The sequence below is a fragment of the Phascolarctos cinereus genome, unplaced genomic scaffold, assembly GCF_003287225.1.
Source record: "Phascolarctos cinereus isolate Bilbo 61053 unplaced genomic scaffold, phaCin_HiC Scaffold_7;HRSCAF=346, whole genome shotgun sequence".
Classification (NCBI taxonomy): domain Eukaryota; kingdom Metazoa; phylum Chordata; class Mammalia; order Diprotodontia; family Phascolarctidae; genus Phascolarctos; species Phascolarctos cinereus.
In genome coordinates, this window is record NW_027556180.1 from 49,702,870 (window position 1) to 49,730,322 (window position 27,453).

The 27,453-nt window shown below is 35.7% G+C and overlaps 1 protein-coding gene across 1 annotated transcript in view; it reads left to right on the top strand.

The window, feature by feature from the left end:
- PLSCR5 (phospholipid scramblase family member 5) overlaps positions 1–27,453 on the top strand; it is a 37,219-nt gene that overhangs the window by 2,781 nt on the left and 6,985 nt on the right. Inside the window, exons 2-5 of the mRNA XM_020980937.2 lie at positions 5,671–5,834; positions 13,971–14,013; positions 15,324–15,544; positions 24,812–24,973. Of these exons, the coding sequence (XP_020836596.1) occupies positions 5,671–5,834; positions 13,971–14,013; positions 15,324–15,544; positions 24,812–24,973 (590 nt within the window). The remainder of the gene's footprint in view (positions 1–5,670; positions 5,835–13,970; positions 14,014–15,323; positions 15,545–24,811; positions 24,974–27,453) is intronic.

Below are 27,453 nucleotides of genomic sequence, written 5' to 3' on the forward strand. Positions count from 1 at the left end.
ATGGGTGAATGATAACCAGCTGGCCCAAGGATCCTGAGAAAAACAGACAAATGGCTAATACCCACAAGGCTTCTGGTGACTATGGATATAGCACAGACTAGGGAGTAATGGGGCAAGGAGAGGTCCATAGTAAACCCATCTAGGAAATAGAAGAGATTGATGGATCAAGAAAGAGTTCATGGAGCTGGTAATAAAAGGATCTGAGCTTTGATAGTTCTGAAAGGCTGAGATAGGGGAAGAGCGAATTCCAAGAATTGAAAGGAATCTACATAAGTCCAAAGAGGATGCAGAACAGCTTGTGTCCAGAAGCTTGTCTGAAACATGGCATACATGAAAGAGAACAATGTGATAAAATAAGGTTGCAAAGGCAGGTTGGAGCCACATTGGGGGCGGGGGGCAAATGCCAGGGTAAATAGGATCTGATGCCACAATCGATTTTAACTTACTGACGAAAGGAAGATACTGATGCCTTTGGAGCAGGATCTGTTCAGACCTGAGTTTTACAAAGATGGCGTTGGCATCGAGGTGAAGGAAAAATTGCAGGGAAGACTGGAGGTAGGCAAATCAGTTAAAGACTATTACAATAGTGTAGTTGAGAAATCACAAGAGCATGAACCAGGGTAGTAGCATTGTGGGTAGAGAGAAGGGGACAGATCAGAAAGCTATTGTAGAGATAGAAACAGATTGGAGAGGGTAGGTAGTGAGGGAGAGGGGGAAGAATGAAAGACGGCAGGCTTTGAAGACGAGTGACTGAGAAGAGAGTAATAATGTCCACAGAAAAAGGAAAATTTGGAAAATGTACCAGGTTTTTTGTTGTTTTTGCTGGGGAGAGGTGAGGTCAGTATTGGATATGCTAACAATAACAATATCTCTATAGTACCTTAAGGTTTACAAAGTACTTCAATTTGTTATTTCATTTGTTTCTCCTAAAAATCCTGGAGGGTAGATGCTATTATTTCCATTTTACAGATGAGGAAACAAGCTAGGAGAGGTTAGATGACTTGCCCAAGGTTACACAGCTAGTAAGTATCTAAGGTCAGATTTGAACTCAGGTGTACCTGCCCCTGAGTCCATCACTGTATGACATACTGGGCCACCAAGCTTTTCAGTTTGATGTTCTTGTCATCCATCTAGGTGATGTTCAACTGACATTTGGAGACACGAGACTGGAGTTCAGGGGGAAGGTTGGGCTGGATATATGTTCTCAGTGAAGAGGTGATAACTGATTGACCCAATGAGAGCAGGGGGGATTTTCAAGGGAGAATGTGGAAAGAGAAGGCCCAAGACAGAGCTATGTTTGAGGAGATGAATGATGAACCAGTAAGGGCACAGAAGTGATGCTAGTTAATAATGTTTTAAATGCCCTTCTTCCACTCCTGGTGGTGACATTTTTAAACCCTACCCCTACACACACACACACACACACACACACATACACACACACATGCATACACACACACATGCACACACACACATGCACATATGCACACAGAGATAGAGAGATATGGAGACAGAGAATCAAAGAAAGAGAGAGAGGCTAAATTAGGCAGCAAAATACTGGTAAGTAGTATCCTTGAGTGTGCTGACACTATTGAAGCTTTCCTATGACTATCCTTCTAAGATAGTACGCTAGCACTGCAGGGATGGTCACAAATGCCTGCAACAGATATCCAAAAGTTGTAATAGTCATAACTACTAGCAAACCACATACCCAAAGTAATGGATGTTTAAAGACCCTTTAGACAGAGAAACAAATGGTTGGTTTCCACAAGGAGAGTAACAGTTTCAGAGTTTTCCAGGGGCCAATGCAGCTAGTTATTCATTGTTTTTCACTGATGTATTGCTCATTACATTGGGTTTGCTAGACTCTGAAACTCATCCAACTCATATTATAATATTCCACAAGTAACCTTTTTGGCATCTGCCTCCTTTCTGGGGAGAGACCAAGCCCTAAATAGATCGTAGAAATAATTGTCCCCTGGTGAGCTGAACCAGCATAGATAGCACTGTCCATATTGAAACCTACATTGTTGATAGAAAAAGCACCTTTGTTTCAGGTTCAGCACAGAATTTAAGGTGCTTCCAAAATTTAATCCTAGTTCCAGATCAACTGAGTCTTGCCTAGACTAGGAATAACTAAGTGATACTATGGACCAGAACAGAATTGCTAATGGATTGATACAAAAGTGGGGAAGTGAACTGACTTTTGTACATCTGTTAGCTCCCTGATAATAATCCATTTTAACCCTCTATTCTGTCCTACAATCTTCTCATCTCCTTTTTGTCTTCTCTTGTCTTCTCTTGTCTTCTCTTGTCTTCTCTTGTCTTGTCTTGTCTTCTCTTCTCTTCTCTTCTCTTCTCTTCTCTTCTCTTCTCTTCTCTTCTCTTCTCTTCTCTTCTCTTCTCTTCTCTTCCTTTCTGTCCTCTTCCCTTCCATTCTCTCCTCTCCTATCTCTTGCCTCCCCTTCCCCTCCTCTCTTTCTCTCTTTCTCTCCCTCTTACACACACACACACACACACACACACACACACGTGTGTGCATGCACTTGACACATAACAACTAAAATGGCAAAATATTAAAGAAGTAAGGAAATGCAAAATAGAAGAATGCCTGAATACTCAGGTTTCTTGCTTTAAGAACTGATACATGTTAAACATAAATCAAAATGCAATTAATCTTTAAAAAAAAACAATGGAGGCATCTAAATTGAAATAACCTGGAAAAACTTTGAAAAAAATGAAGATGACAATGGACTAGTTATGAAATTTGTTTTTTTAAATGGATCAACCTTTATGAAGTTCATAACTCATTACTCAGTCACCCTACAGTCTTAAATAGAGGTTAGACCTTTGTCAAACCCGAACGTCCCCTAAAGTTGAAATTTTATAACTAAGAAGATAAAACTTGTTTCCATTAAGACAAAGTTACCTCTGATGACCCTTTAAACAGTGCAATGGACTTTCCAACTTGATTTTGCAGGTCTGCTGAATAGATTCTGAAGCTATAACGTTCTGTCTGAGGGATTATTTTAAAAATAGAATTCCATTCTAATTAAAGTGGTATATAAAAATGGTTACATCCCTCTACCATTCAGTAAATCTTTATTAAGAAATCAATTAACAAGTATTAATTGGTCACTATCTCCCCAGACCTACTAGCTGCTAGGAAAACAAAGAAAGGTAAAAACACAAAACAGTCCATTCCTCCAAAGAGTTTACATGCTAATGGGGAAGACATCATATAATTAAATAAGTACATATAGGATGAAATTAGTTTAGAAGAAACACCTGTTACACATGCATAGCATTCCAGATGCTCAGAATATGGAGACAAGGATATCTGCCTTCAAAGAACTTGGAAGGATGTCAAAGTCTTTATATGATCATTTGCCTATATGGATAAAGGGCTGGACTTTAAATTAGGTAGATCGAGGTTCAAATCTTGCCTTTTAAGAAACAACCTCTTAGCATGTTTCTTCATTTATTAAACAGGGATATAATATCTTTAGTACCTACCTCGCAAAGTTATTTCATAGTATATTACACACAGAAGAGTTGACAGAAGGCTGGGTATAAGTCGGAAGACCTGAGTTCAAGTACTGCCTTTGGTGTTTGCTACTAGTGTGCAATGACCAAGTCCATTGCCTCTCTGAGCCACAGTTTTCTCATCTGTAAATTAAGGGGGTTGGTCTAGATGACCTCTACAATCCTTTTCATTTCTAAATCTAAATCTATATAAATCTACAATCTATGTAAAGTGTTTTGCAAATTTTAAAGTCTTATATAAATGTCAGTTATTTTTGTACCTGGTCCATGAGCCAGGAGTGATATTCTAATCCTGCATTTTGCCTTCTCTACTGCCTGTTAATGACAATGGACAAGCCAATTAAAATTTCTATGCCTCAGTTTCCTCATCTAGAAAATTAGGATCATGGAATTTCAGAGCTGGAGGATACCTGTGACCCACTTAGGCCAACTAATACATCAAAAAGACATTCTCAACAAATGGTTATCCACTCTTTGCTTGAACAGTTTCAACATAGGGAAAACATCTGCTGAGGCAGCCTGTTCCCCTTTTGGGAAGCTCCAATTATTAGGAAGCTGGATTTCATTTTGTTTTGTTTTGTTTTCTCCTAACCAAAAGCCTAACTCTGCCCATAGCTCTTCCTGGCTGAATTTGGCTCTGTGGTATGTACTGGTATTGGACAGCTGAGCCTACCTTTCTTGAAACTTCCAATCTCAAATATTCATTGCATTGTAGATTCTGACAGAATTTTCTTTCATGAAATTGGTACAGAAATGTGTAGAGTGGAAAGAGCATGGAAAGATTACTACTTCTTTGGTTATTCAGTTCAGATATTCCTGACTACAAACCCGGTGCTCTATCCATTGTGCCACCTAGATTCCCCCTCTATGCTGCTATCATCAGTAATTAATGCATTTTCCACCATGTACACAGGGATACCAATATTAGTTTTGGTTCTTCCTATTTGGCAAATAATTCTCATTTCATTTGCTATTGCTGTGAAAACTTGCTATGGTGAAGAAGAGTTTAATTTTTTTTGCGCATGGCAGTCCTTCAAATGGTTGAAGACAACAACAATTTTATACAATAATTAACAATATAATTGATAGCTACATAAATATTTATTTATTGAATGTTTACTATGGGACAGACATGGCGTTAAGCACTAGGGATACATATTTTAAAAAAGCAAGACTCTCTACATTCAAGGAGCTTAGGTCTAATGGAGAGAGACAATACATAAGGCGGAAGTAGAAAGTAGGAGGGTATAGGGGAGGAAGCAGGCAATGTGGCAGATGAAGAGAAGGAGGAATACAGAAGGAAGGTGAAGCATACCTTTCTAAAATGGCAATTCTGGGAGAGAGTCACCAATAAGAAGAGCAGGACCTTTCATGGTAGAGTTCTCCAGTATGGGAATACAGAAGACAGGGAGAAAGAGGAGGTGTCCAGAGAGAGGTATGAGTCAGGGCTGTCTGGTCTACCTCACAAGGTCACTGATGACACAGAGAAGATAATACATGTGAAAGCACTTTGTCATTTATATGCCACTATACAAATTTTAAATTTTATGTGTAAATTCCAAGAGGATATGTTTGTAGAGTGATAGAGAAATTAAATTTGCCAGTGCTGTAGAAGGTAAAAGGCTTAAAGGAATGAAAGAAAATGGTTCCTTAAATTGGAAGGGTCCAAGAGCATGGATAGAATACTGAGAGACTTCTGGTCCACAGCAACTAAGTAGAATACATTAGGGATTCTGGGAATCCAAAGACTTCTACCATTTAATCTCCACCGTTGTCTATACCTCTTCATGCAATGAATGTTCCAGTCACTCTTGACTTTCAAGAGGACCTTCTTAACGTAATGTAACCATGTGAGTTACCTTTTACCGAATTACTAGAAAGGAGAATATAGTTAACTAATTCAGGCCTCATCTCCTTTATGGTGCTCAGTGGATACCTGATAGAAGTCCTAATAAACTGGGAGAATGATGGACAGACAGCTGAGACTTCTTTTATAGATTGATAAGACAGGCACATTAAGTCTTCAATTAAAACTAGAACAAAGAACAAGTGAATTCTCCCACCTCAAAACAAAAACAGTGTCCCAACTGTTAAAAAGTATATATGGTTTCCATTCTCTTGCAGATGGTCAGTATCGGAAAAGTCGAGGCTTTCCCGGTTTTCTCCCAGGCTATCCTGACCCTGATCATGGTCGTTCCACTGTGCCTTCGAATTCAAGGAAGCAAGTATTACTACCACCTCTCCCACCACCAGTCAATCTCCCTCCTGGTCTAGAACGCTTGAGCCAGGTGTCTTTATTTTTCTCTTTCTACGATCTCCACTTCCCCAGCCCCCACCTCCCCAAAATGAATTTATGCTTAAGACGTTGAAAAAGGATTCAGTAGCTAACTTGGTTTTCCACTAATTTTTTTGAATTCTATTAAAAATAAGTTTCAGATTATAAAATGATGTAAAGATTTTTGTGTTTTCTTTAATTCTTCCCTATTGATGAAAAAAGGAATATAAAAATTATACAATTTTGTGGTCTAATCCTGAGTTGTACTATTGCTTTCACTACACGATATTAATTTGGAAAGTATAATTCATATCAAGCTTATTTGCTATTTTACATTTATTTCTGGTTCATTTTGTTTAGCCAGTGAAAATATATTTATGCACTGATATTAAATCAATATCATTTCATTTACCATTAAGGGTTAATTATATGATCTGTTCTTCTCAGAACCATATAGAAATCTCTGTTTTTCAGCCACATATAAAAGAAAACAGATGCAGGTGTTACTGGGCCAATAGTTACAGTGGAAGACATTCAATATCAGTCCCATGCATGTAACTTATAAAATCATTTATGTTTTTATTGGTTAACATATAAAGGGAAGAAGTATTTAAATTACTAAAAGTTAGACTTTTATGGGAATTAATATTATGAGAATGTAAGAAAAGTCTTGAAGGGGATAAGAATTTGAGTACCTATTGTTATTAATCCAAGCTATATAAGTGACTCAGTCTTAAATATAAAAACAAATAAACATACTTTGCATCTATTTAAATATAAACAAATTAATGTTCACATGTAAAATGGCATAATTTTTTTCATTTTGTTGTGTGCAGCTTTTTTCTCTTTATTATTAAATTTTATTTTTTAATTTATGGAATAAAGCAAGCATTTCCATAATACAGTACAACAGGGGGCAGCTAGGTGGCACAGTGGATAGAGCACCGGCCCTGGACTCAGGAGGACCTGAGTTCAAATCCAGCCTCACACACATCACACTCACTAGCTATGTGACCCTAGGCAAGTCACTTAACTCCCTTGCCTAGCCAAAAACAAATCAAACCAAAAAACAAAAAACATAATACATTACCACAAAAAGGTGATTGCACATGAAACCGCAAATCTGCTATGTACAAGTTGCTACTCATTTCAATTCTACAACAAAAATATCACGTGATTTTTTTAACTTTTTATGATTATAAGTTTCCATTAGAATTCTTTGTCCATTCACTTTTTTTTGCTATTATCTGATTATATTTAGTTAGTATTTTATCTCTGTTTACTCCTACTGTGTACTCTATTGTTCTGGGTCTCTTTTTCTTTTTATCATTTTTGCTTTGCATTGTTATATGATGGTCTTTCCCTTTTTAAAATGTATCTCCCATATTAGTTGGTTTTATTTTTATTACATTATGCCATTATAAGACTTCACAACAATTTGTCTAGCCACTTCCTTATTCTCAGGTACTTAGATTGGTTGCAGTTTTGTTTTTAATTACAAAAAAAAAATGCTATTTGACAATAACTATTTCCCTAGTTAGCTTCAAATTAATAGTAATGATAACACTTTTAGAATATGTTTCCAACAATGGAATTATAGTCTCAAAGGGTAAGATGATTTTTATAACTTTTATTATAGATTGTCAGATTGCTCTACCAAAAACAAACAAAAACCAAACACAAACACAAAACTACCCCAATCCCTACAATTTTGCAACTCCACCAACAATGAGTGAATCTACCTGCTTATCTACAGTAAGAACATGCTTTTTTAAATATTCCCTATCAGGACAGCAACGGTATGGTAAGTCCATTGAGACACTGACTACTGTAGCTCTAATGTCAAGCCTCCTAGACTTCCATGCTGATTAGTTATTGCAGTTATTAACTGGTTCACGTGAACAAGAATAAATACAGTATCTATTAGCTCAAAGTGATGTAGGGAATATGAACATTTTTGAAAAGCAGGCTCTGATTTCAAGTAATTTTACGATTTAGTTTGGAAGACAAGAGAGATGACATAAAAAGAGAAAAGTACTAGATAAATGGAATAGACATTACACACTAATGGAGATCAGAGAAGGGAGAGATTCTATGGTGTAGTATCCTGGCATCAAACACAATTAGAAACGGGTGCAATTAAACCATACATAAGGATTGCATATTGATTTAGAAAACCAAACATTAATGTTATCTATGTTCTACTGCATTTTTATTGGTTTTATTAAATATTTCCCAATCACATTTTAATCTGGTTTAGGTCAATGCACAGTTCTGGCTTAGATTAACTAGGGAAGGCTTCACCAAAGCGGTGAAATATGAGTTGGCTCCCAAAAGATAGACAAAATTGAGTAAGTGGAAAGGAATGGAAAAGGCATTCTAAGTGGGATGAAAGCTATTTCCCAAACTCAGCATCCCATCTCCTGCCTCCCTGCATTTGTGGAAGCCATTTCCAATACCCCACTGAATCGTTACCTTCCTTCATGACTCACTTCAGCATCACTTCCACCCTCAAGTCTTCCCTGACCCATCCCTTCCCCAATTGTATATGCTCTCTCCCTCTTCATTGCACTATACTGTATTTACTTACACTTGTACATTGAGAGACAGCATGATATAATTGATAGGACACTGTTGGACCTCTTGGGCTCAAGTCTTGCCTCATATGCTTTCTAGCTGTCATATCCTGAGAAAATTATTTAACCTCTCAGTCTCAGTTTCCTCACCTGTAAAATGGGGATAAGACTATCACCTACTTCTCTGGATCAAATAACATCATATTTACAAAAGTTAAAAGGCCATGCTGGTATTATTATTAATCCCCAATAGCTTCAGTTTTTTCATGCATAAAATGAGCAGATTGGACTTGACCTTTGAGGCTCCCTTTAGCTCTGAATCTTCACTCCTATGATCCTATGTGATATCCCTCAACTTCTTTAGGGCAGGAATGATTTTATTTTCATTCCTATGTCCTCGTTGCCTAAGACAGTGCCTTGCACATAGCAAGCACATAAATATTGTTTCTTCTATTGTTTCTTTTGCTATTAGAGTGAACATATATTTCTGGACCTACTATTCTTACAGGCTCATAGTAATGGCAGTAATCTTAGTGTTAATAATTTTGACAAAGGTGGTGGGGCAGTTGCATAGATCTAGAGATCGAAGGCCATAAGCTCCAACAACATCATATTATAGATGATGACAAGTCACTACTGGCCATTGGAGAGCATCCAGTGACCCAGGTCTCATATTATTTAGTTACTTAATTTTCACTGGCACTCCTCTGAGTAATGGCTCCACATGGATATAATGCTCCAAATATTTTGCTCATGTAGATATAGATGTAGAAACTGAGGCTTTAAGAGGTCAAATGGCTTAGCAAAGATGAGCTAAGTAGGGTCTGAGGTGGGATTTGAACCTAGGTCCTAAACTGCCATCAACATCTTGGCTCATTTTTTTGATGTTCTTACATCTGAGTCTACAAGGAACTCACGTTAACACTAACATTGAGTTATCAGCACATCTGCTACAGTTTCCAGACGATTTGGCATTCTTTCAAACCATAAAGTCTATCTCCTTTATCAAAATCAAATCTCTGTTTCAATTCCCTCAAGGTACAAGAGATTTCTGTTATGCCTGACAGGGTTTAACCAGGAAGCAGCATATGTTCCTGGGAAAATGTTTATAATTGCAGATGCGTTATCCAGGAACCCACTGGCAGGCAAATGCACTTCAGAGACTGAATAGCACGTGGAGATATGTAAAAGAGCTGGGGAACCCAGCCTACCAGCTTCCATCTGCAAAGTGGATCAGCTGTAATAGCTGACTAGAGTGGATGAACTGCTTCAAGCTGTTAGAGGACATTGTCAGACAGGGCTTTGCCAAATGTAGAGGTGGAATGCCAGTGCCAGCAGACTGGATTGCACAATCACATATGGTCACCCCATATCTTCCTCCATCTAGGAATGATCAGACACCCAATTCTTGGCAATGCACAGAGGCTTTTAAAACTATATACAACACAGAGAGAAAGCCTGGCCTGACAGATGCAAGCCCAGGCAGCTCAGTCAAAGCAGAATAAGTTGTCTAGACACATGTCTTTAATGCTTTCCTTATCGAAATCTCTCCAAAAAATGGAAGTTTTGCCTCAAATAAACGAGCAGCTTATTCACATGGAGGACTGTATTTTATTCACTTTATGCAAGATTGCCTTTATTGCTTTCATGGAGTGAGTATATATAAGTATCCATACGTAGGAAAATACACACTTTGGTTTATTTTTGCTATATACTGGTTAAGTGGCCTTGTGAAAGTCACTTAACTTCTAATTTAGCTAAGTAACTCTCTTAAGATGATAAATAAGTTGTAGAACAGTTGCTAATCTGCATTGATGGAAGGAATTTCCAGTTTCCTCATTGTGAACTCATTACATCAATAAGTTCACAGGTCCGCAACATATGGATATAGGATTACCTCAAAGTCTTAGTGTAGTTTTAATCTTTCGTACCTTCAAATTGCACTGACTTTTGGGACACCCTGCATTTGTGTACATGTGTGTGAGTAGATTTCGATATATACAGATACATAGTATATTGGCTGTATATCATATATGTACTAAATGTATGTATATATACATAATATATGTATGCACACATGTATATGTGCATATATTCATATATACCTATATAGTACACATAAGATGTGGGCTATATGTGTGCTATATGCATACATATATGCGGCATATAGGTATATATTTATTTGTATATATACATATGCATACGTATATATATTTGTGTGAATAGTGTATTGTACATACATATGTGTATATATATATATATGCATGTGCATGTATATACATAAATATACATATAAACATGGTCTTATTGCTATTCCATTGTTTCTGTCATGTCTGACTCTTTATGAACCCATTTGCAGTTTCTTGGCAAAGATTATTAATAGAGTGCTTTGGCATTTCCTTCTTTAGATCATTTTATAGATGAGGAATGGGGGCAAACAGGGTTAAGTGACTTACCCAGGGTGACACAGCTAGTAAGTATGTAGATACAGGAAGTGTATACATACACATGTACAAATACATACATATATACACATGGCATGGCATATGTGAAACAGTGTTCTCAGGGACTAAAATAACTGCATTTAAGTCTTACTTCTTCCCATTACTGGTTATGTGACCCTGGTTAAGTCATGTAGCCTTTTAATTTGTATTTATCAAAGAAATTCCTTCTCAGGATCTCCTTACCTTTATAAAATCACATCTATTAAATGTGTGTCTGTGCATGTGTATATTTTAGACCTATGAATTCACAGACAGAAGGAATTCACAGGAAACTCCCTCTATCATTTCAGATCAACAATTACTATACAACTCCTGTATAGTGGTAGAGAGTTCTCTGGGGAACTGAGAGGTGTGATGATTTCTGTACAGTAATGCTTTAAGGTTTGCAAAGCACTTTACTTCATTTTATCTTCACAACAACTGTGAAGTAAGAGCTATTATTATCCCCACTTTGCAGGTGAATAAACTAAGGCAATCAGATGTTAAATGGCTTGCCCAGGGTGTCACAGCTAGTAAGCATTTGAGAATGGATTTGAACTCAAGTCTTCCTGACTACAGATACAGCACTCTACCCTCTGTGCCACCCAAGTGTCTCATGAAGCTAATCATACAGCCAGTTTTGTCAAAGGCAGTACTTGAATCCAGGTCTTTCTGACTTCAAAACTGGTTCTATATCTTCTTTGTCATCCTACCTCTTTCTATACACACACACGCACACACACACACACACACATACTGAGGTTTGCCCATTTTTATAGTCTTCTTATATGCTACCATAATTTAAATACAAATTATGTTTCTAGCTCCCTTGAAACGTGGATTAAAATAAAATCCAATGTTTGAAGTTACCATCTAACTAAGAACTGTGTGAAATCTGTGGTAAATAAAACTATAAGCATTTGGAACATTGAAATTATATATGTATATATATATATATATTTGTTTGAAGATCAATTCAAACCCCATCTAAACTTTATAAATAATTCCCAGTTGATTAAAAAAAATAATCTAGTCAACTTTGATATATTTATCCCAGTGCCTTCCAAGAAATGATACATGTCCCCAAGCATTCAGTGAAGGAACTCATCTCCAATTTTAAACAAATAAAATGTTGCAATTATTGATTCTGGAAGAAATAGTTGATTCTTATTAGCCCAAAAACAATATAGCAGAATTTGGAAGAGAAAAAAAACTATATAAATTTGCTAAGGAAGATGGATGAATTTGATTTAGAGCATCTTTTATTTATTTTATTTATTTTGAGAATTTAGAACTCTTATTTATCTGTGTGTGGAACTCATAGGATGGAAAATTTCTCCACCTAATGTTTCAGGCAGCTTCTTATAACAGTAAACTCATAAATCCAGTTTTTAAAAAAGTAGAAATAGAAGTAACATGATTGTTCATCTTCCTACCTGAGATAGTTGGGAATACCTAGGGAATGAATAGACTTAATTCTTGAATGTTTTACAAGCCTGGACTCAAAGCACCAAACAAATGCCAGCTCTTGTCAATACGTGTGCTGAGTTTCCTATGTCTAATAAGTTTAGGAATCTATTTCTCCAGGGATAGATAGACTATTTTTTTTTCAGAAACAACAAAATGCCTGTTGAATTGCTGAAACGTCAATGCTATTTTTTTATAAAACATGCCAACTCAAGCTTTTACCTGGCAAATTCTTTTCTTTATTATTCAGTTGTGCTAATGTTTGAAATGCTGAAAATAAAAGAAAAAAGGAGAATAAATTGGAGATTATAATCTTTAGAAAAAAATGAAAAAAAAATCAAATCATCACATATCATCACATACAAAGTAAGCACGATCTTGTTACAGGACATCTTCAGACACCAAACGTCAAAAACGCCCTCAATTGCATAGGCTTATTCTCTTTGTATCACATGACATATCTGCTGCAGTCCGCTTTTTATTACTGGTAGACAGATTATCCACAAATTCACTGCATGTTAGGTTCTTGGTAATTCCCTTTGCCTGCAAATCCTTACTCGGACTAACAATAATATTTGTATGAGACTTTTAGTTTTACAGATGAGATCCAATGAGAGAATGTGTATGGGTGCTTTGCAAACCTAAAGTGCCAGTTAAATAACAGTCATTATAATTAAAATAATAATTATTATTACTACTTCATGTTCAAATGGAATATTTCATTGGATCCTTAAAAAAAAATCCCTGTGAACTAGGTACTACGGGTGTTTCTATTCCCATTTAAGAGCTGAGGAATAAGCTCAGTTATTCAATCATTTGCCCATGATCACATAGCTGATAAGTAGAGGAGGTTATATTACAAGCCCAGGTGTTTCCTAGTATTTGTCTCAAACACTTTTTTCCACTATGGCTATTTCTTTCTCTGTTTGAGTTTTTTGTTGCTATGAATAGAATCATACTGTGGACCAGCTGGAGCGAAGGGACCATCTTTAACCTAAATCAATTGCTTCCCTAGTTAAAGGAAGATATGCACCAGAAAGTTTACAAAAATTGACTAGCTTTGCTTTAAGTTAGTCCTTTCATATCTGTGAGAGATGATTCCTAACAATGAATAGCAGGGTATAGTCAGGAGTTCACCTAAGGGTGGCAGAATAAAGAACTCTGACAATCATACTTTTCCAATGTGCCTTCATGGTTTTTATTAGAGGCATTGTGAACTTTCAGAATATCTGAGACATCAGCAATCACACATAAGATGTCCATGCATTTTAAATCCAAAGGTTAATTAGGTTTTTTTTTTATTTTTGCATTATCCAGAAATTATTTTCCTTAATTCTCATATTTAATAGCTTACTGAAGTTGTTATCATTCTTAGCAATTCTTGCACATAATCCTTCCACGACCCTGTAGGTTGTTACTTGAGTACAACAATAATCGTAACCTCTTTTTTTTTTTGACTCATAAGAAATGAGTTCTTTCCCCAAATATTCTTTAATAGGGAATCAGTAAAACAGATGATCTTCATGTACACTGTGATTTGTATTGACGGCTTCTATAACATTTCCAACTTTCCTATGAGGCACAATGTAAACCTGGTATCTCCTTTATGTCATCCTTTAACAGTTAGACCTGATCATTATACACCAGCAGGTGGAGCTGCTCGAAAGTAAGTATGGGACATGAACTTCAACTTTTAGAAATTAAGTTCCTTGTGCTCAGAAAGCCACACTTGTTAATAATTGTATGAGAAATGTAGTTATTAAGTTTCTCTTAAGGAACTGCAAAGAGATCAATGTACAACACATGGAGACTATTATTTCCTCAGTGTAGGATACTCCTGATACGTGAATTTCTTCCACCAACAGAGATTCTAAACAATCTCTGACTTAATAGATAAAACCCCAAAGCCTGAGGTACAGAGAAGCTCAGTGATGTGGTCAATGTCACATAGCTATATTGTAAGTGACTTATGCATGTTCTGAACCTATATCTACCTGATTCATGTTTCCTATCCACTATGCCATGTTTTCTCTACCTTTTAATACATAGCACTGCAAATTTTACAGTTGATTGGTATACATACATATTCCCCTCGGTAAATGATCAGTCAATGGATTTAGAAGCATCACTTTAAAAATCATCATACTTTTGGTGGTAATTGATTATTGTCATTAACATCCTATCAGTACAAGTTCATTCTAAAAGATAAATCATATTGACTCATTTCTTTCAGTTTAAGTATTTGAAGCTTGCTTGTGAATAAATGCATTTCCAGGGATAGAAAGGGGTTGTCAGGGATTATGTGAAGAGCTACAGGGAGCACAGTTCTGGAATTTCACAACCTCATCAGTGTGTAAATCAATCTGCAAGTGATTTTCCAATTTAAAGATGTTACAGAAGGATCTGCTATTACTTGGGCATTGTTAAATAAAGAATTTCCATTTCTACCCTCCTTTGAATTTTTCCAAATATATGTCCAAAATATGACTAAAATGAATACTAAAACATAGGGATCAGGCAGTCAGAAACTTTGTCACAAAGGGGATTTAGAGTTAAAGCATTACCTTAATCTTTAAGATTGTAAAATAACACGTGAACCCTTTGATATTTAACTTTGAATTTGAAATAGACAAATATATGGATTCTTTGTTATTTATTTATTAAGTTGAAATGGTGTGGGAGGTATGCAGGAGTATCTGATTTAGCATAGGTCTGTAAAGAAAATTAGAAAGCTAATCCCATATAATTACCTACAAAGTACCCTTGTAGGTCAAGGGATGGAATTGATATAAAATAGACATACAATTGAAATCATAAATCTCAGGTGATATGAAATGGGTACTACAAATTTAATGATGTAGTTAGAAATTTGTTTTTATTTTCTTCATAAGTATTGAATGGACTACTGATATACAGAGTCAAAGAAAGTTCATGCTAGATTATAACATTTTAATTACTTTTTTTCCCTTCTCTTAGTGATACTTGGCACTGAAACTTCCAACAAATATGAGATTAAAAACCGCTTGGGACAACGAGTATACTTTGCAGTAGAGGAAAGCATCTGCTTTAACCGTAATTTCTGTTCACCATTAAGATCCTGCACTCTGAGGGTCACTGATAACACTGGTAGAGAGGTGATTACAGTGCACAGACCACTGAGATGTACCAGCTGCTGGTGCCCTTGCTATCTACAAGAGGTTAGTCTTCTTCAACATCACTCAAGTGTTGTTTTTTTTTTCCTTCCTCTTAATAAATAAAATAAAATAAAATATTCTTATTAAAATAGCATTTAGTTTGAACCCTGGATGACAAATTTTGTGGTTGTAATTAGCATCCACGCTTCAAGAGCAGAATAGTTCGAGACACTAAGTGATTAACAATTTTCATTTCCAACCAAAACTATTGTAGATTGAAAACAAAACAAAAAAAACTTCGAGCCTAGGGCAAGTACCATAAATTGCATCTGGGTAAGTGGGAGCAAATGTGCTTAGTTGGGGGGAAGGGGAACAAGGTAATATGAGAGAAGAACTTGTCCCAGCCTATTATATGGAAGCTTCCTGTTATAACTGATTATTCCTGCTAAGTGTTAAACTGTTGATTGTACAATGGTGAAGGGCTCTCAGAAGCATATATGAGTTTGACACCCTATGACAAAACTCCAGTTGACATACCCAAGTTGTACTTCTATACTTCATACTTCATGTAAATGGTGTGTGTATATACACACACACACACACACACACATACATACACATACACACTTGTGTATATATGTATACACACCCACATGTATATATACATACATATACATATATGTATGTATAGTCTATATATAGCTATTGTATCACTGTAATAACTTTGTCCTTTTATGTCTAAAGATGAGACCTCAATAAGAGAGATTAAGTCAGTGATGTCAATTACAGTTATAAAAAGATGATCCTTACAATCAGTTTGGGAAGATCTACCCCATTTATATGATATATCATATGTAGAAGCATACCTATAGATATAGATGATAGATATATGGATATAAATATAGATGATAAAAAGAAATCACATGTACATACATATATAGAGAAAGAGAGAGAGAGAATAACTCCAAAATCCAACAGGAATAGAAAGGTGATAAGAAGACCCACCTCTTCAAACCTCTAGTCACCAACTCCATTCATTATGGTGACATGATCACTAGGCATTAGCATCTGCCTTGCTAGTACATCCTAAGGTATTTCAGGCCTTATCATCTACCCTCCCTGTATGCCCTGCACACCTTCATGTTATCATCTGACCTACTCTCACAGTCTAAGGACCACCTCCCCTCCCTGCATTCCTACCACTACACTCTTAGAACTTCTTGGAATTTCCATCCACCTTGAAGCTGAACCTTTTTTTTCTCCCAGTGTCATCTCCTTCAATTAGTATATGTCCTCCCTGAGGACAAAACTGTCTTACTTTTTTCTATTTTATCACTAGAACTTAGAATAATTTTTACAAATAGTGGGCACTTATTAAATGCTTTTTAGTTCATCCATGCATATGTCTAGGTGCCTGTAGTGCATTCCAAATTTTCTGTGCACTAAGAATATTACATAACTAGTATAATGTGTTCATCAGGAGAACTTCTGGACAGTTAGCTGCTATAGTAGCTGTATACATCTCAGTAGCTCTTTGGAAGGAAGATGAAAAGCTGGTGGGAACTGGCTTGTTCTTTTTTTCCCTAAAGGCTAGAGCTAGGATCAGTGAAGGGAAGATGTGGAAAGATGGAATTTGGTTCAATGCAAAAAAACCAACAAACAAAATCTCCCTAGCAATAAGAGTTACTCAAAAATGAAATGAGATGCATCTGGATTTAATGGTTCCATCCCTCACTCTAATTGGGGATTTAACATTTGTCAAGGTTGTTGTATAAGGAATTTTTGTACAAGTATGGATTGGGTTAATGGCCTCTAATATTTCTTCCAATACTGTTTACCTGATCCTGTGAATTCATCTTCTACAAATTACAACATAGATAAACACATCAAAGTAGCATTGAAAATTTCTTCAATGAGATCATAGAATATAGTGCCAATCTGAAAAAAAAATGTTGTTTGCTTCCTTTCTGTTTTAACATAGACCAATTAGGATTATGGGCCTAGGACTAAAAGGGATCTCAAAGACCATTTCACCCACCACACTCATTTTAAATAACAGGAAACAGGCACAGTAAGGTTAAGTGACTTGGCAGAGGTCAAGGTATAGTAAGTGGAAAGGGAAGATTCAAATCTGAGTGCTCTTATTCTAAAACCAATTGCTTTCCAATACACCATGATGCTTCCTGCTGACCCATAAACCAAACATATTATCTTAATATCCATTAATAACAAACTAATTTTGTTCAAATTCACCCATCTCTTTCCAAACTTTTAATAGATCAAATGAACCAAAGCACAATGTGCTAAACAGCTGAATTGAAGGCTTACTTCGTGCAGTCAACTAGAAAAAAGTAATTTCAGAAATATACCTAGAAGAATGAGGAAGAAATATGCAAAGAGGTTGTATACAAAAAAGGCAGAATCAGAAATGCAGGAAACCTCAAAGTATGGGGTGGGAAACTTTTGGAGAAAACAATGGGGAGTCTCTAAATAATTTGGAAGACTAGGTGTCAGTCAAATTGGAGTGTAATGAATAAGTCTTTAAAGAATGCATGTGTATTTAATCAAAGGGAGTAAGACAGAAAGCTGAGAATCTAGAGAGAAATGGATTTCTATAGTCCTTGTGAGAGACACCCAAGGCTTAGATGAAAGTTATGACTGGAATAGAGACAAAAGAGTGGTTATAGACAAGGTATAAGTATTTCTCCAACACTTTACATTATTGTTCTCTTAAATGGAATAAACAGTTCTACAGATAATTCTACTGAAGTGGGGGAGACATTTTCATATATATCTGCTGGCCAAAGCAGCAGAATTTAATCAATTATCATAAGATGCAAATAATAGCAAAAGCTAGAAAATGACTCAAAGGTATTAGGAATCTTACAGTGATATATAAACATGAACTAATAATAATAATGATAATAATAAATATCATTTTAGGGGATAAATAAGATAGGAGCATCTCTTAATTTTTTTGTGCACATCTGTAATTTCATCCGCATAGAGAACATCTGTGCAGAAGAAATGTTCTCAATCAATTTCTTTGCAACCTTGACCCTTGAAAGGTTTCCTGTAGCACTGAGAATTTAAGTGTCTTTCACAGGGTCTCACAGGCAGTATGGATCAGAGGCCAGACTTGAACCCATGTCAATGTGGCACTAATGCAAACATATCTATTATGCCATATTTCCTCTCACTCTTTTATATAAAGTAATAAGATAAAAAAATAAAGAAAACCAATGGGTAGAGGGAATATTAATTCAATCTAATCCAACAATGCTTAGTTAAGTACCTACTATGTGGTAGATACTTAGTTTACAAAATTAAGGAATACTGAGATGCTTGTGCTAAGATTAGTCCATTTTCATTGAAAGCCAACTTTTTGTTAGAATCATGTAGGAGCCCTGAGGATGTGTGTGTGTGTGTGTATGTGTGTGTGTGTGTATGTAATAACATTGGGAAGGCTGAAAGTAAGAAGAATTATTTCAAGTCTTCAGGCAAGAGTAATTTTATTTAAAAAAAAAAGATATTTTAACACAGCAGAGTCCACACACACTAACTCTGAGTCATGATGATAACCAATTTATTAAGTATAATAAAATCCCATTGTAAATAATTTTACATTCTTTTTTCAGGCTTATTTGTATTTCAGTGTTTTATTTTTCCTCAATTACATGTAAAAACATTTTTAACATTTGTTTTTAAAACTTTGAGTTCCAAATTCTCCCCCTTCCTTCTCCCTACGCCCCTCATCGAGAAGGCAAGCAATTCAATATAGTTTATACATGTGTAGTCATGCAAAACACATTCGTAATAGTCATGTTGTGAAAGAAAACACAGACAAAAAAATCAAGAAAAATAAAGTAAAATAAAAAAGCATGCTTCAATCTGTATTCAGACACCATCAGTTCTTTCTCTGGAGATGGCTACGTTTTTCATCATAAGTCCTTCTGAGTTGTCTTGGATCATTGTAGCACTGAGAATAGCTAAGTCATTCACAGTTGATCATCTTACAATATTGCTGTTTCTTTATACAGAAGACATTTCACTTTGCATCAGTTCATGTAAGCCTTTCCAGATTTTTCTAAGAGCATCCTGCTCATCATTTCTTATAGTGCAATAGAATTCCATCATAATCACATAGCACAATAGTATTCATTCATAATCACATTCTACAATTCCCAAATGATGGGCATCCCCTCAATTTCTAATTCTTTACTCCCAGAAAAGGGCTGCTATAAATATTTTTGTACACATATGTCCTCTTTTTATTTTTTTTTGTTTTCATCTCCTTTTGGATACATGCTTAGTAGTGATATTGCTCATTCAAAAGTTATGCATGGTTTTTATAGCCCTTTGGGCATAGTTCCAAATTGCCCTACACAATGATTAAATCAGTTCACAACTCTGCTGATGGTGCATTAATATCTCATTTTTCTGACATCCCTTCCAACATTTGTCATTTGCCTTTTAAGTCCTATTAGAAAATCTAATAATTATAACATAACAGAACAGAACAGAATTATTTCAATTTGCATTTCTCCAATCAATAGTGAGTTAGAATATTTTTTTTTCATATGGCTATATATCACTTTGATTACTTCATCTGAAAACTGATTATATCTTTTGATCATTTATCAATTGGGGAATGGCTCTTATTTTTTCATAAATTTGATTCAGTTCTCTATATGTTTGAGAAATGAAGATTTTAACAGAGAAACTTGCTTCAGTTTTTTTTTCACAGTTACTACTGCTAACTGTATTTCCTTCCATCTTAATTCTCCCACCTCCATTTATTCTATTCTCTCTTTCCTTTCAACCTGTCCCTCCTCCAACGTGTTTGCTTCTGACCACCCCTCCCCTAATCTGCCCTTCTATTACCCCCTCCCTTCCCTTAGCCCCTTCTCCTCTTACTTCCCTATAGGATAAGATAAATTTCTATAGCCAATTGCTTATATATGTTTGTTATTCCCTCTTTGAGCTAATTCTGATGAGTGTAAGGTCCACTCACTCTCCCTTATATCCCCTCTCTTCCCTTCCACTTCTGTAAAAGCTTTTCTTTTGCCTGTTTTACGTGAGATAATTTACCTTGTTCGACTGCTCCCTTTCTCTTTCTCCCAGTACATCCCTCTCTCTCACCCCTTAACTTTATTTTTTAGATATCATCCCTTCATATTCAACTCATACCTATGCCCTCCATCTATATATACTCCTTCTAACTACCTTAATAATGAGAAAGGTCTTATGGGTTACAAATATAATCTTCCTATGTAGGAATGTAAATGGTTTAACCTTATTAAGTCCCTTATGATTTCCCTTTCCTGTTTCCTTTTTTATGCTTCTCTTGAGTCTTGTTCTTGAAAGTCAAATTTTCTATTCAGCTCTGATCTTTTCATCAAGAACACTTGAAAGTCCTCTATCTCATTGAATGTCTATTTTTCCCCTGAAGGATTATACTCAGTTTTTCTGAGTAGGTGATTCTTTGTTGCAATCTTAGCTCCTTTGTCCTCCAGAATATTGTATTACAAGCCCTCTGACGCTTTAATGTAGAAGCCACTAAATCTTGGGTTATCCTGACTATGGCTCCATCATACTTGAATTGTTTCTTTCTGGCTGCTTACAATATCTTCTCCTTCACCTAGGAACTCTGGAATTTGGCTATAATATTCCTGGGAGTTTTCATTTTGGGATTTCTTTCAGGAGGTGATCAGTGAAATCTTTAAATTTCAATTTTATACTCTGGTTCTAGAATGTCAGGGCAGTTTTCCTTGATAATTCCTTAAAAGATAATGTCTAGGCTCTTTCTTTGATCATGGTTTCAGGTAATCCAATAATTTTAAAATTCTCTCTCTTGCATCTATTTTCTAGGTCATTTTTTTTTCCAATGAGATATTTCACATTGTCTTCTGTTTTTTTCATTTTTTTGATTTTGTTTTATTGGTCCTTGATTTCCCATAAAGTCATTAGCTTCCATTTGCTCCATTCTAATTTTTAAGCAATTATTTTCTTCAGTGAGCTTTTGTACCTCCTTTTCCATTTAGCCAATTCTACTTTTTAAAGAATTCCAATCATTTTACTTTCCCATAGACTCTTTTTTTTGTGTGTGAGGTAATTGGGGTTAAGTGACTCGCCTTGGGTCACACAGCTAGTGATTATCATGTGTCTAAGGCCGAATTTGAAATCAGGTCCTCCTGACTCCAAGGCCAGGACTCTGTGGCGCCTGAGTGTCCCACCATAGATTCCTTATAAGGACAGGAACAGGCCTTATAATTTCATTGATGAGGAAATTCCAAGTCAGGAAATTCCCTCTAGCAATGAAGGCCACTAGTTTCTTGCAATTTATGGTGCTAGAGTATTGCCTAGAAGCAAAGTTTCAAATACTAGGTAGGTGGGCCACATGCTGCCCATACTTGCTGGGCCTAACTAAATTAAAATATAAATCTGATCTGATTTTAACATGTTGATGTATTAATAATAATAAAAAAAACACATAAACACATGTACTTTTCTAGTCAGAATGAAGACCATATTAGTGGCTCCCATTTATATTTGAGCTTGACGTCAGTGGCCTAGAATACGGAGATACTAAATGATTTGCCCAAAATAACAAAAGTCAGTATGTTCCAGAGAATTGGATTTGAATGTACCTCTTCTGGTTTTGAGACCAGTATCCACTGGGGCAGCTAGGTGGTGCAGTGGATAGAGCATGAGACCTGTAGTCAGAAAGATTCATCTTCCTAAATCCAAATATGATCTCAGATACTTACTAGCTGTATGGCCCTAGGCAAGTCACTTAAGCTTGTTTGCCTCCATTTTATCATCTGTAAAATGAGCTAGAAAAGTAAATGGCAAACTGCTCCAATATCTTTGCCAAGAAAACCCCAAATGGGGTCATGACTGAAAATGACTATACACCCCATATACCATATCATACTGTCTGTAATAATATAACAAATAGTGTTCTACTGATTGCCAATTGAACAAATTCAACATTTAAAAAAATACTTTCTAAATTCAAGGCACAGTGTGGTAGGTACTGGTGATACATTCCATAATCCATGTCCACACCTTTCCACAAGCTGTTTCCTTTGTCTGGAATCCTCTCTCTCCTCACCTTATACTTTGGGTCAAACATGTCTTTTACATTCACAGTGATGACAAGGGCCTCTTCTATTTCTCTTACCAGCATAAAATTTGTGGCTTTGATCTTGTATTTTTTTTTTTGGCTCCACATCAACATTCAAGTTAGATTAAGCAGCACTGTTTTGTAGGAAATTGGCAGATACATAGAAATTTTCATCTGTTTTCTTCTTGGGTTATGTCAATATTAGTAATTTATTTTTTGTTAGATGTGCATTAATACACTCAGATACTCAGTGGAATGATGGAAATAGTCATTGGCATGGTAAACACATTTTAAAAATTACCTTTTAAAGATTTTTTTGTGTGTTTTAATTGTGAGATGACTGGTTTCTAATCCATGTTTTTCCCCAAATCAGCAGGCTAGTTGAGGTTATTTTGTTCCATTACATCCTATCCATTGTTTAATTATTGAGCTGAAAAAAAGATAGAACAGTAGATGAAAACTCAAATGAAATCATGTAGGTAAAGTGTTTGGTTTTGTTTGTTTGCTTCCCTCTAGTTGAATGGAAGATTCTTGTGGGTAAGGGCTATTTTCTTTTAATCTATTTCAATTAAATTAAATGATAATTCATGTAGCACCTACTATTCACCAAGACCTTGCTAGATAAAAGCAAAATTGCTCCTGCCCTTCAAGGAGTTTACATTCTACTAAGAGAAATAATATGTAAACTGATAAATAAATACAAAATATATAAAATACAAGCAATACAAAATACATACAAAGTAACTTTGAGGATGGGGGAGAGTACTAACATTGGAGATAAAATAAAGCATCTCATGCAGTAGGTGGATTTTAATTGAACCTTGAAGGGACTAAAATATTCCAAGAGAGAGGTGAGGAGAGAGAGGATTCCAGACAAAGGAAACAGCTTGTGGAAAGGTGTGGACATGGATTATGGAATGTATCACCAGTACCTACCACACTGTGCCTTGAATTTAGAAAGTATTTTTTTTAAATGTTGAATTTGTTCAATTGGCAATCAGTAGAACACTCTATTTGTCATATTATTACAGATAATAATAACAATAATAATAATATCCAGAAGCTATTGGTGTTTAAACATAATCTTAATGAAATCTTGAACTTACATGCTGTTAAATCTTTGGATAGTGGTTCTAGATGATCTGAATTAACTCTTCATTTTGCCGTGTTCCATCTTGGGATAATAATTCAATCAATAAATAAACATTTATTAAGCACCTACTATGTGCCAGCCACTGTACTAAGCATTGGGGATACAAAAAGAGAAAAAAAAAACTCCTGCCTTTCAAAGAGCTTACAATCTAATTAGCAAATGATACTTGTTTGCTTCACATAACCCTTCTCATTCATTTATAACCACAGCCCATCAATTCTGTCTAAGTAACTCTGGAAAGATGGTAGTGAAACTCAAAGCCTTAATTTATGTGTGTCAAAGTTCTTACTGGTGACCTCCAGAGTGTTGTTGTCAGACTGACACTGTTTTTCATGATCAAAAAGATTCTGGGAGAATGGTAAAAAAAATAATTAAGCAAAGTCAACTCTGTATATAGTTTATTGCATTTTGGGAAGCATTTTTATAAGGTACTTGTATCACTGTCTAACTATTTCCAAGGCACTTAATAGCTACTCATGTTTATATAGTGCCTTAAAATTTTCAAAACACTTTACATATATTATGTAATTTGACATTTAACTATTGTTGTTCTATTTGGAATACACTGTTCCGGGGATCATGGCATTAAAGAAGAGGAGGTAAAAGGTACTTCTATATCCCTTTTGCAAATAACTTCATATTAAAATCTCCATCCCTGGTTAACCTATTTAATATTTAGAAATAAATCAACACAGAAATGTATGAATATTAAATTTTAAGCTTGGTCATTAGGTATTATTTTCTTCATGAAACCTAGAATCTAGTATCTTCCAACCTCTCAATCCCAATACCTTGGATTTCCTTTGTAAAAATTTTGTACTACCTTTACACATAAGCTCCTTGAGGGCAGAGTACCTGGAACATAGTAGGTCTTTAATAAATTCCCATTGATTGATTGATTGATTACCCTGAAGCTAATGGTGTCAAAGAAGAATAAGCATCATTTCATAACAACCCTCATGCATCACATTAAATTATCATTATATTACAACCAAAAAATATTTTGATCTTAGAATTAACTTGATTTTCTTCTTGTGTCTTCTTACAGTTAGAAATTCAAGCCCCTCCTGGTACAATAGTTGGTTATGTTGTACAGAAATGGGACCCTTTCCTGCCAAAGTTCACAATTCAAAATGAAAGCAAAGAAGACATCTTGAAAATTGTGGGTCCCTATGCAACATGTGGCTGTTTTGGAGATGTTGACTTTGAGGTATGTTTGGGGGGATGTTCATCTTAGATGCCAGCTTTGTATTTTAGCCTTTTAGAGGCTAACACTTTGAAAAATGTCTAATGTATGTTAGGACTGAATGTCTCTAAAAAGTTATATAGGAATCCCGCTTTGAGTGAAAATTCTGGTATTTTAAAGACAATTCCCAATTTTAGTTGATAGGAAATCCTATAAGCAAGGTTATTCACAAGTTTATTGTTTAATCAGCCTTACTATTCATATTCAAATAACATACAGTGGTTGTTTCTAGAAGTCTGAATTGTTATCAGTTTTTTCTTGAGGGGGGAGTGCAGGGCAACTTGAAGGGAATAAACTCAGGATCCCCCTAATCCATCTCATACGTGAAAGACCTGTACAACATACCTGAAACTCCCAAATAGCCCAGACTTTAATTGAATACCTCCAATAAATGACATCCTGGAGTCTTCCGAGGAAGGTGGGTTCCATTTTTGTACAAATCAAATTGTTAGGCAGGTGAATTGATAATTAATTTATGAAATTATGAAATGGGGCAGATGCAGCCAATTCTTTGGAAACTCACTGGGAAAAACCATAGTGTCACTGAGAAATGGGGCTGCAATCACAATTTAATAAGGCACAAAAAGCATAGGGGTAAATGGCAGAGAAAGTATAGACAAATGAGAAAAGCAAGGAGGACAGAGGCAGACAACATGGGGACAGAAATGGAATGGAGAAGGAAGGTAGGCAGCAGGGCAAGAAGATGGGGAGAGGCATAGATAATCATTCACATAACTATGGATTAGAGTTTGGAGCACTCAGCAGCCATGGCCCCAGTGGAAATGAAAGAGGGCTGGAGTGGGCTAGGGTAGGGGTTTCCGGTCTAATTTTTATAGGTTTGTATGTGACTTTTAGGTTCCCTTTTGCAATCTTATTGCTACTATCACTTTATATTGACTACTGATATACTAACTACTGTGTTACATCTTTGACCACACTTGTACAATGTGATATAGTATAAAAGAGTGTTGAGCTTACAGCCAAGAGAGAATTGAATTTGAACCATATGTCATCCAGTACTTGGTCATGTGACCATGTCAATCTCTCTGAGACACAATTTCTAAAAATATAAAATGGAGATAATCAAATATGTGGTGCCTGCCTTATGGGGTTGTGACAAGGATAGAAAGCAAGTGCTTTGTAAATTTAAAGTGACATATAAATGCCAGTTATTAAAGTATAGTTTTTAAAACCTCAGCATACTTAAAGTCTTCTTTAAGCTTCGTGTTATTAGTTTCTGTTTATTGCTGTAGCCTATTGAGATTTTTTTGATTTTCATTTCATCCAAGATGTTATCTATTTTTTCTCCTTTATATCCTTGCAAAATTGATATGCCTCCCATGTGATAGGTAGTTCAGTGGATAGAATTCTGGACTTAACATCTATAAGACTTGAGTTTGAATCCTGCCTCAGATGGACTTCCCAGTGATATCACCTTGGGCAAGTCATTTAGCCACTCAGCCTCAGTTTCCTCATAGGAAAAACAGCATCTACCTCAGAGGATTGCTGTGAAGATCAAATGAAACAGTATATATAAAGTGCTTTATAAACTGTTAAGGGACATGTAAATGCTGGGTATTGTTACCATTATGATGATGATGACACATAATAAAAAATAAGCTCTTTAAAGGTAGAATATGCTTCACTTTTGTCTTTATATCACCTGCTGCTAGCACAGTGCCTGGCACATACTAGCTGCTTAATAAATGCTTGTTGATTGATAGACTAATATGTTTGAAAAACATAGTGCTGAAGGCAGAACTCTATGTCACTCTATTAGAGGTCTACTTCTAGGTTGATATCAATCTAGTAATAAGAATACTCGGGCCAGGTCATTCGACCAATACCAACTCCTCCTAACTGTACTACCATGCATGTTGCAAGGCTCTGAAGAGCCCATCAAATTCTTTGCTGAAATCCAAGTACACTATGTCTATGGCTTTTCCCTGAGCTTCTAACCCTGTCAAAAAAGGAAATGAGGTTATTTGAATCAGGTCTACTTTTAATGCACTCCTGTTGCCTCTTTGCTTTCTGCTCACACATCACTCCTTTTGTAATATATTCTAAAATGTTGCCAAGAAACAAAGTCAGCCTTACTTACCTATAATCAGTAAGATGATAGGTGAAAATAAGAATTTTTGTTTGTTCTAATCTTGCAGTACCTCTCCTATTCTTCACACTTCCCCCCCCAAAAAAAAAACACAAAAAAGAGCCACAATTACAGCAGTGAGTTGTTTTTTTTTTTTCAAACTGAATCATTTTGACCTGGTGATTAAAACTCATTGAGCGCAACTAGGTACACTGGCATCATCTTCTCCCTTACTTTGTATTTCAGTTACCCATTTATTCTTTTGTGCTATTTTCCTGGCTGAAAATCATTCTCCCTGGCTTTTAAACATATGCAACATAGGAGCTGAAAAACTCTGCTTTCCATCATCTGTTAT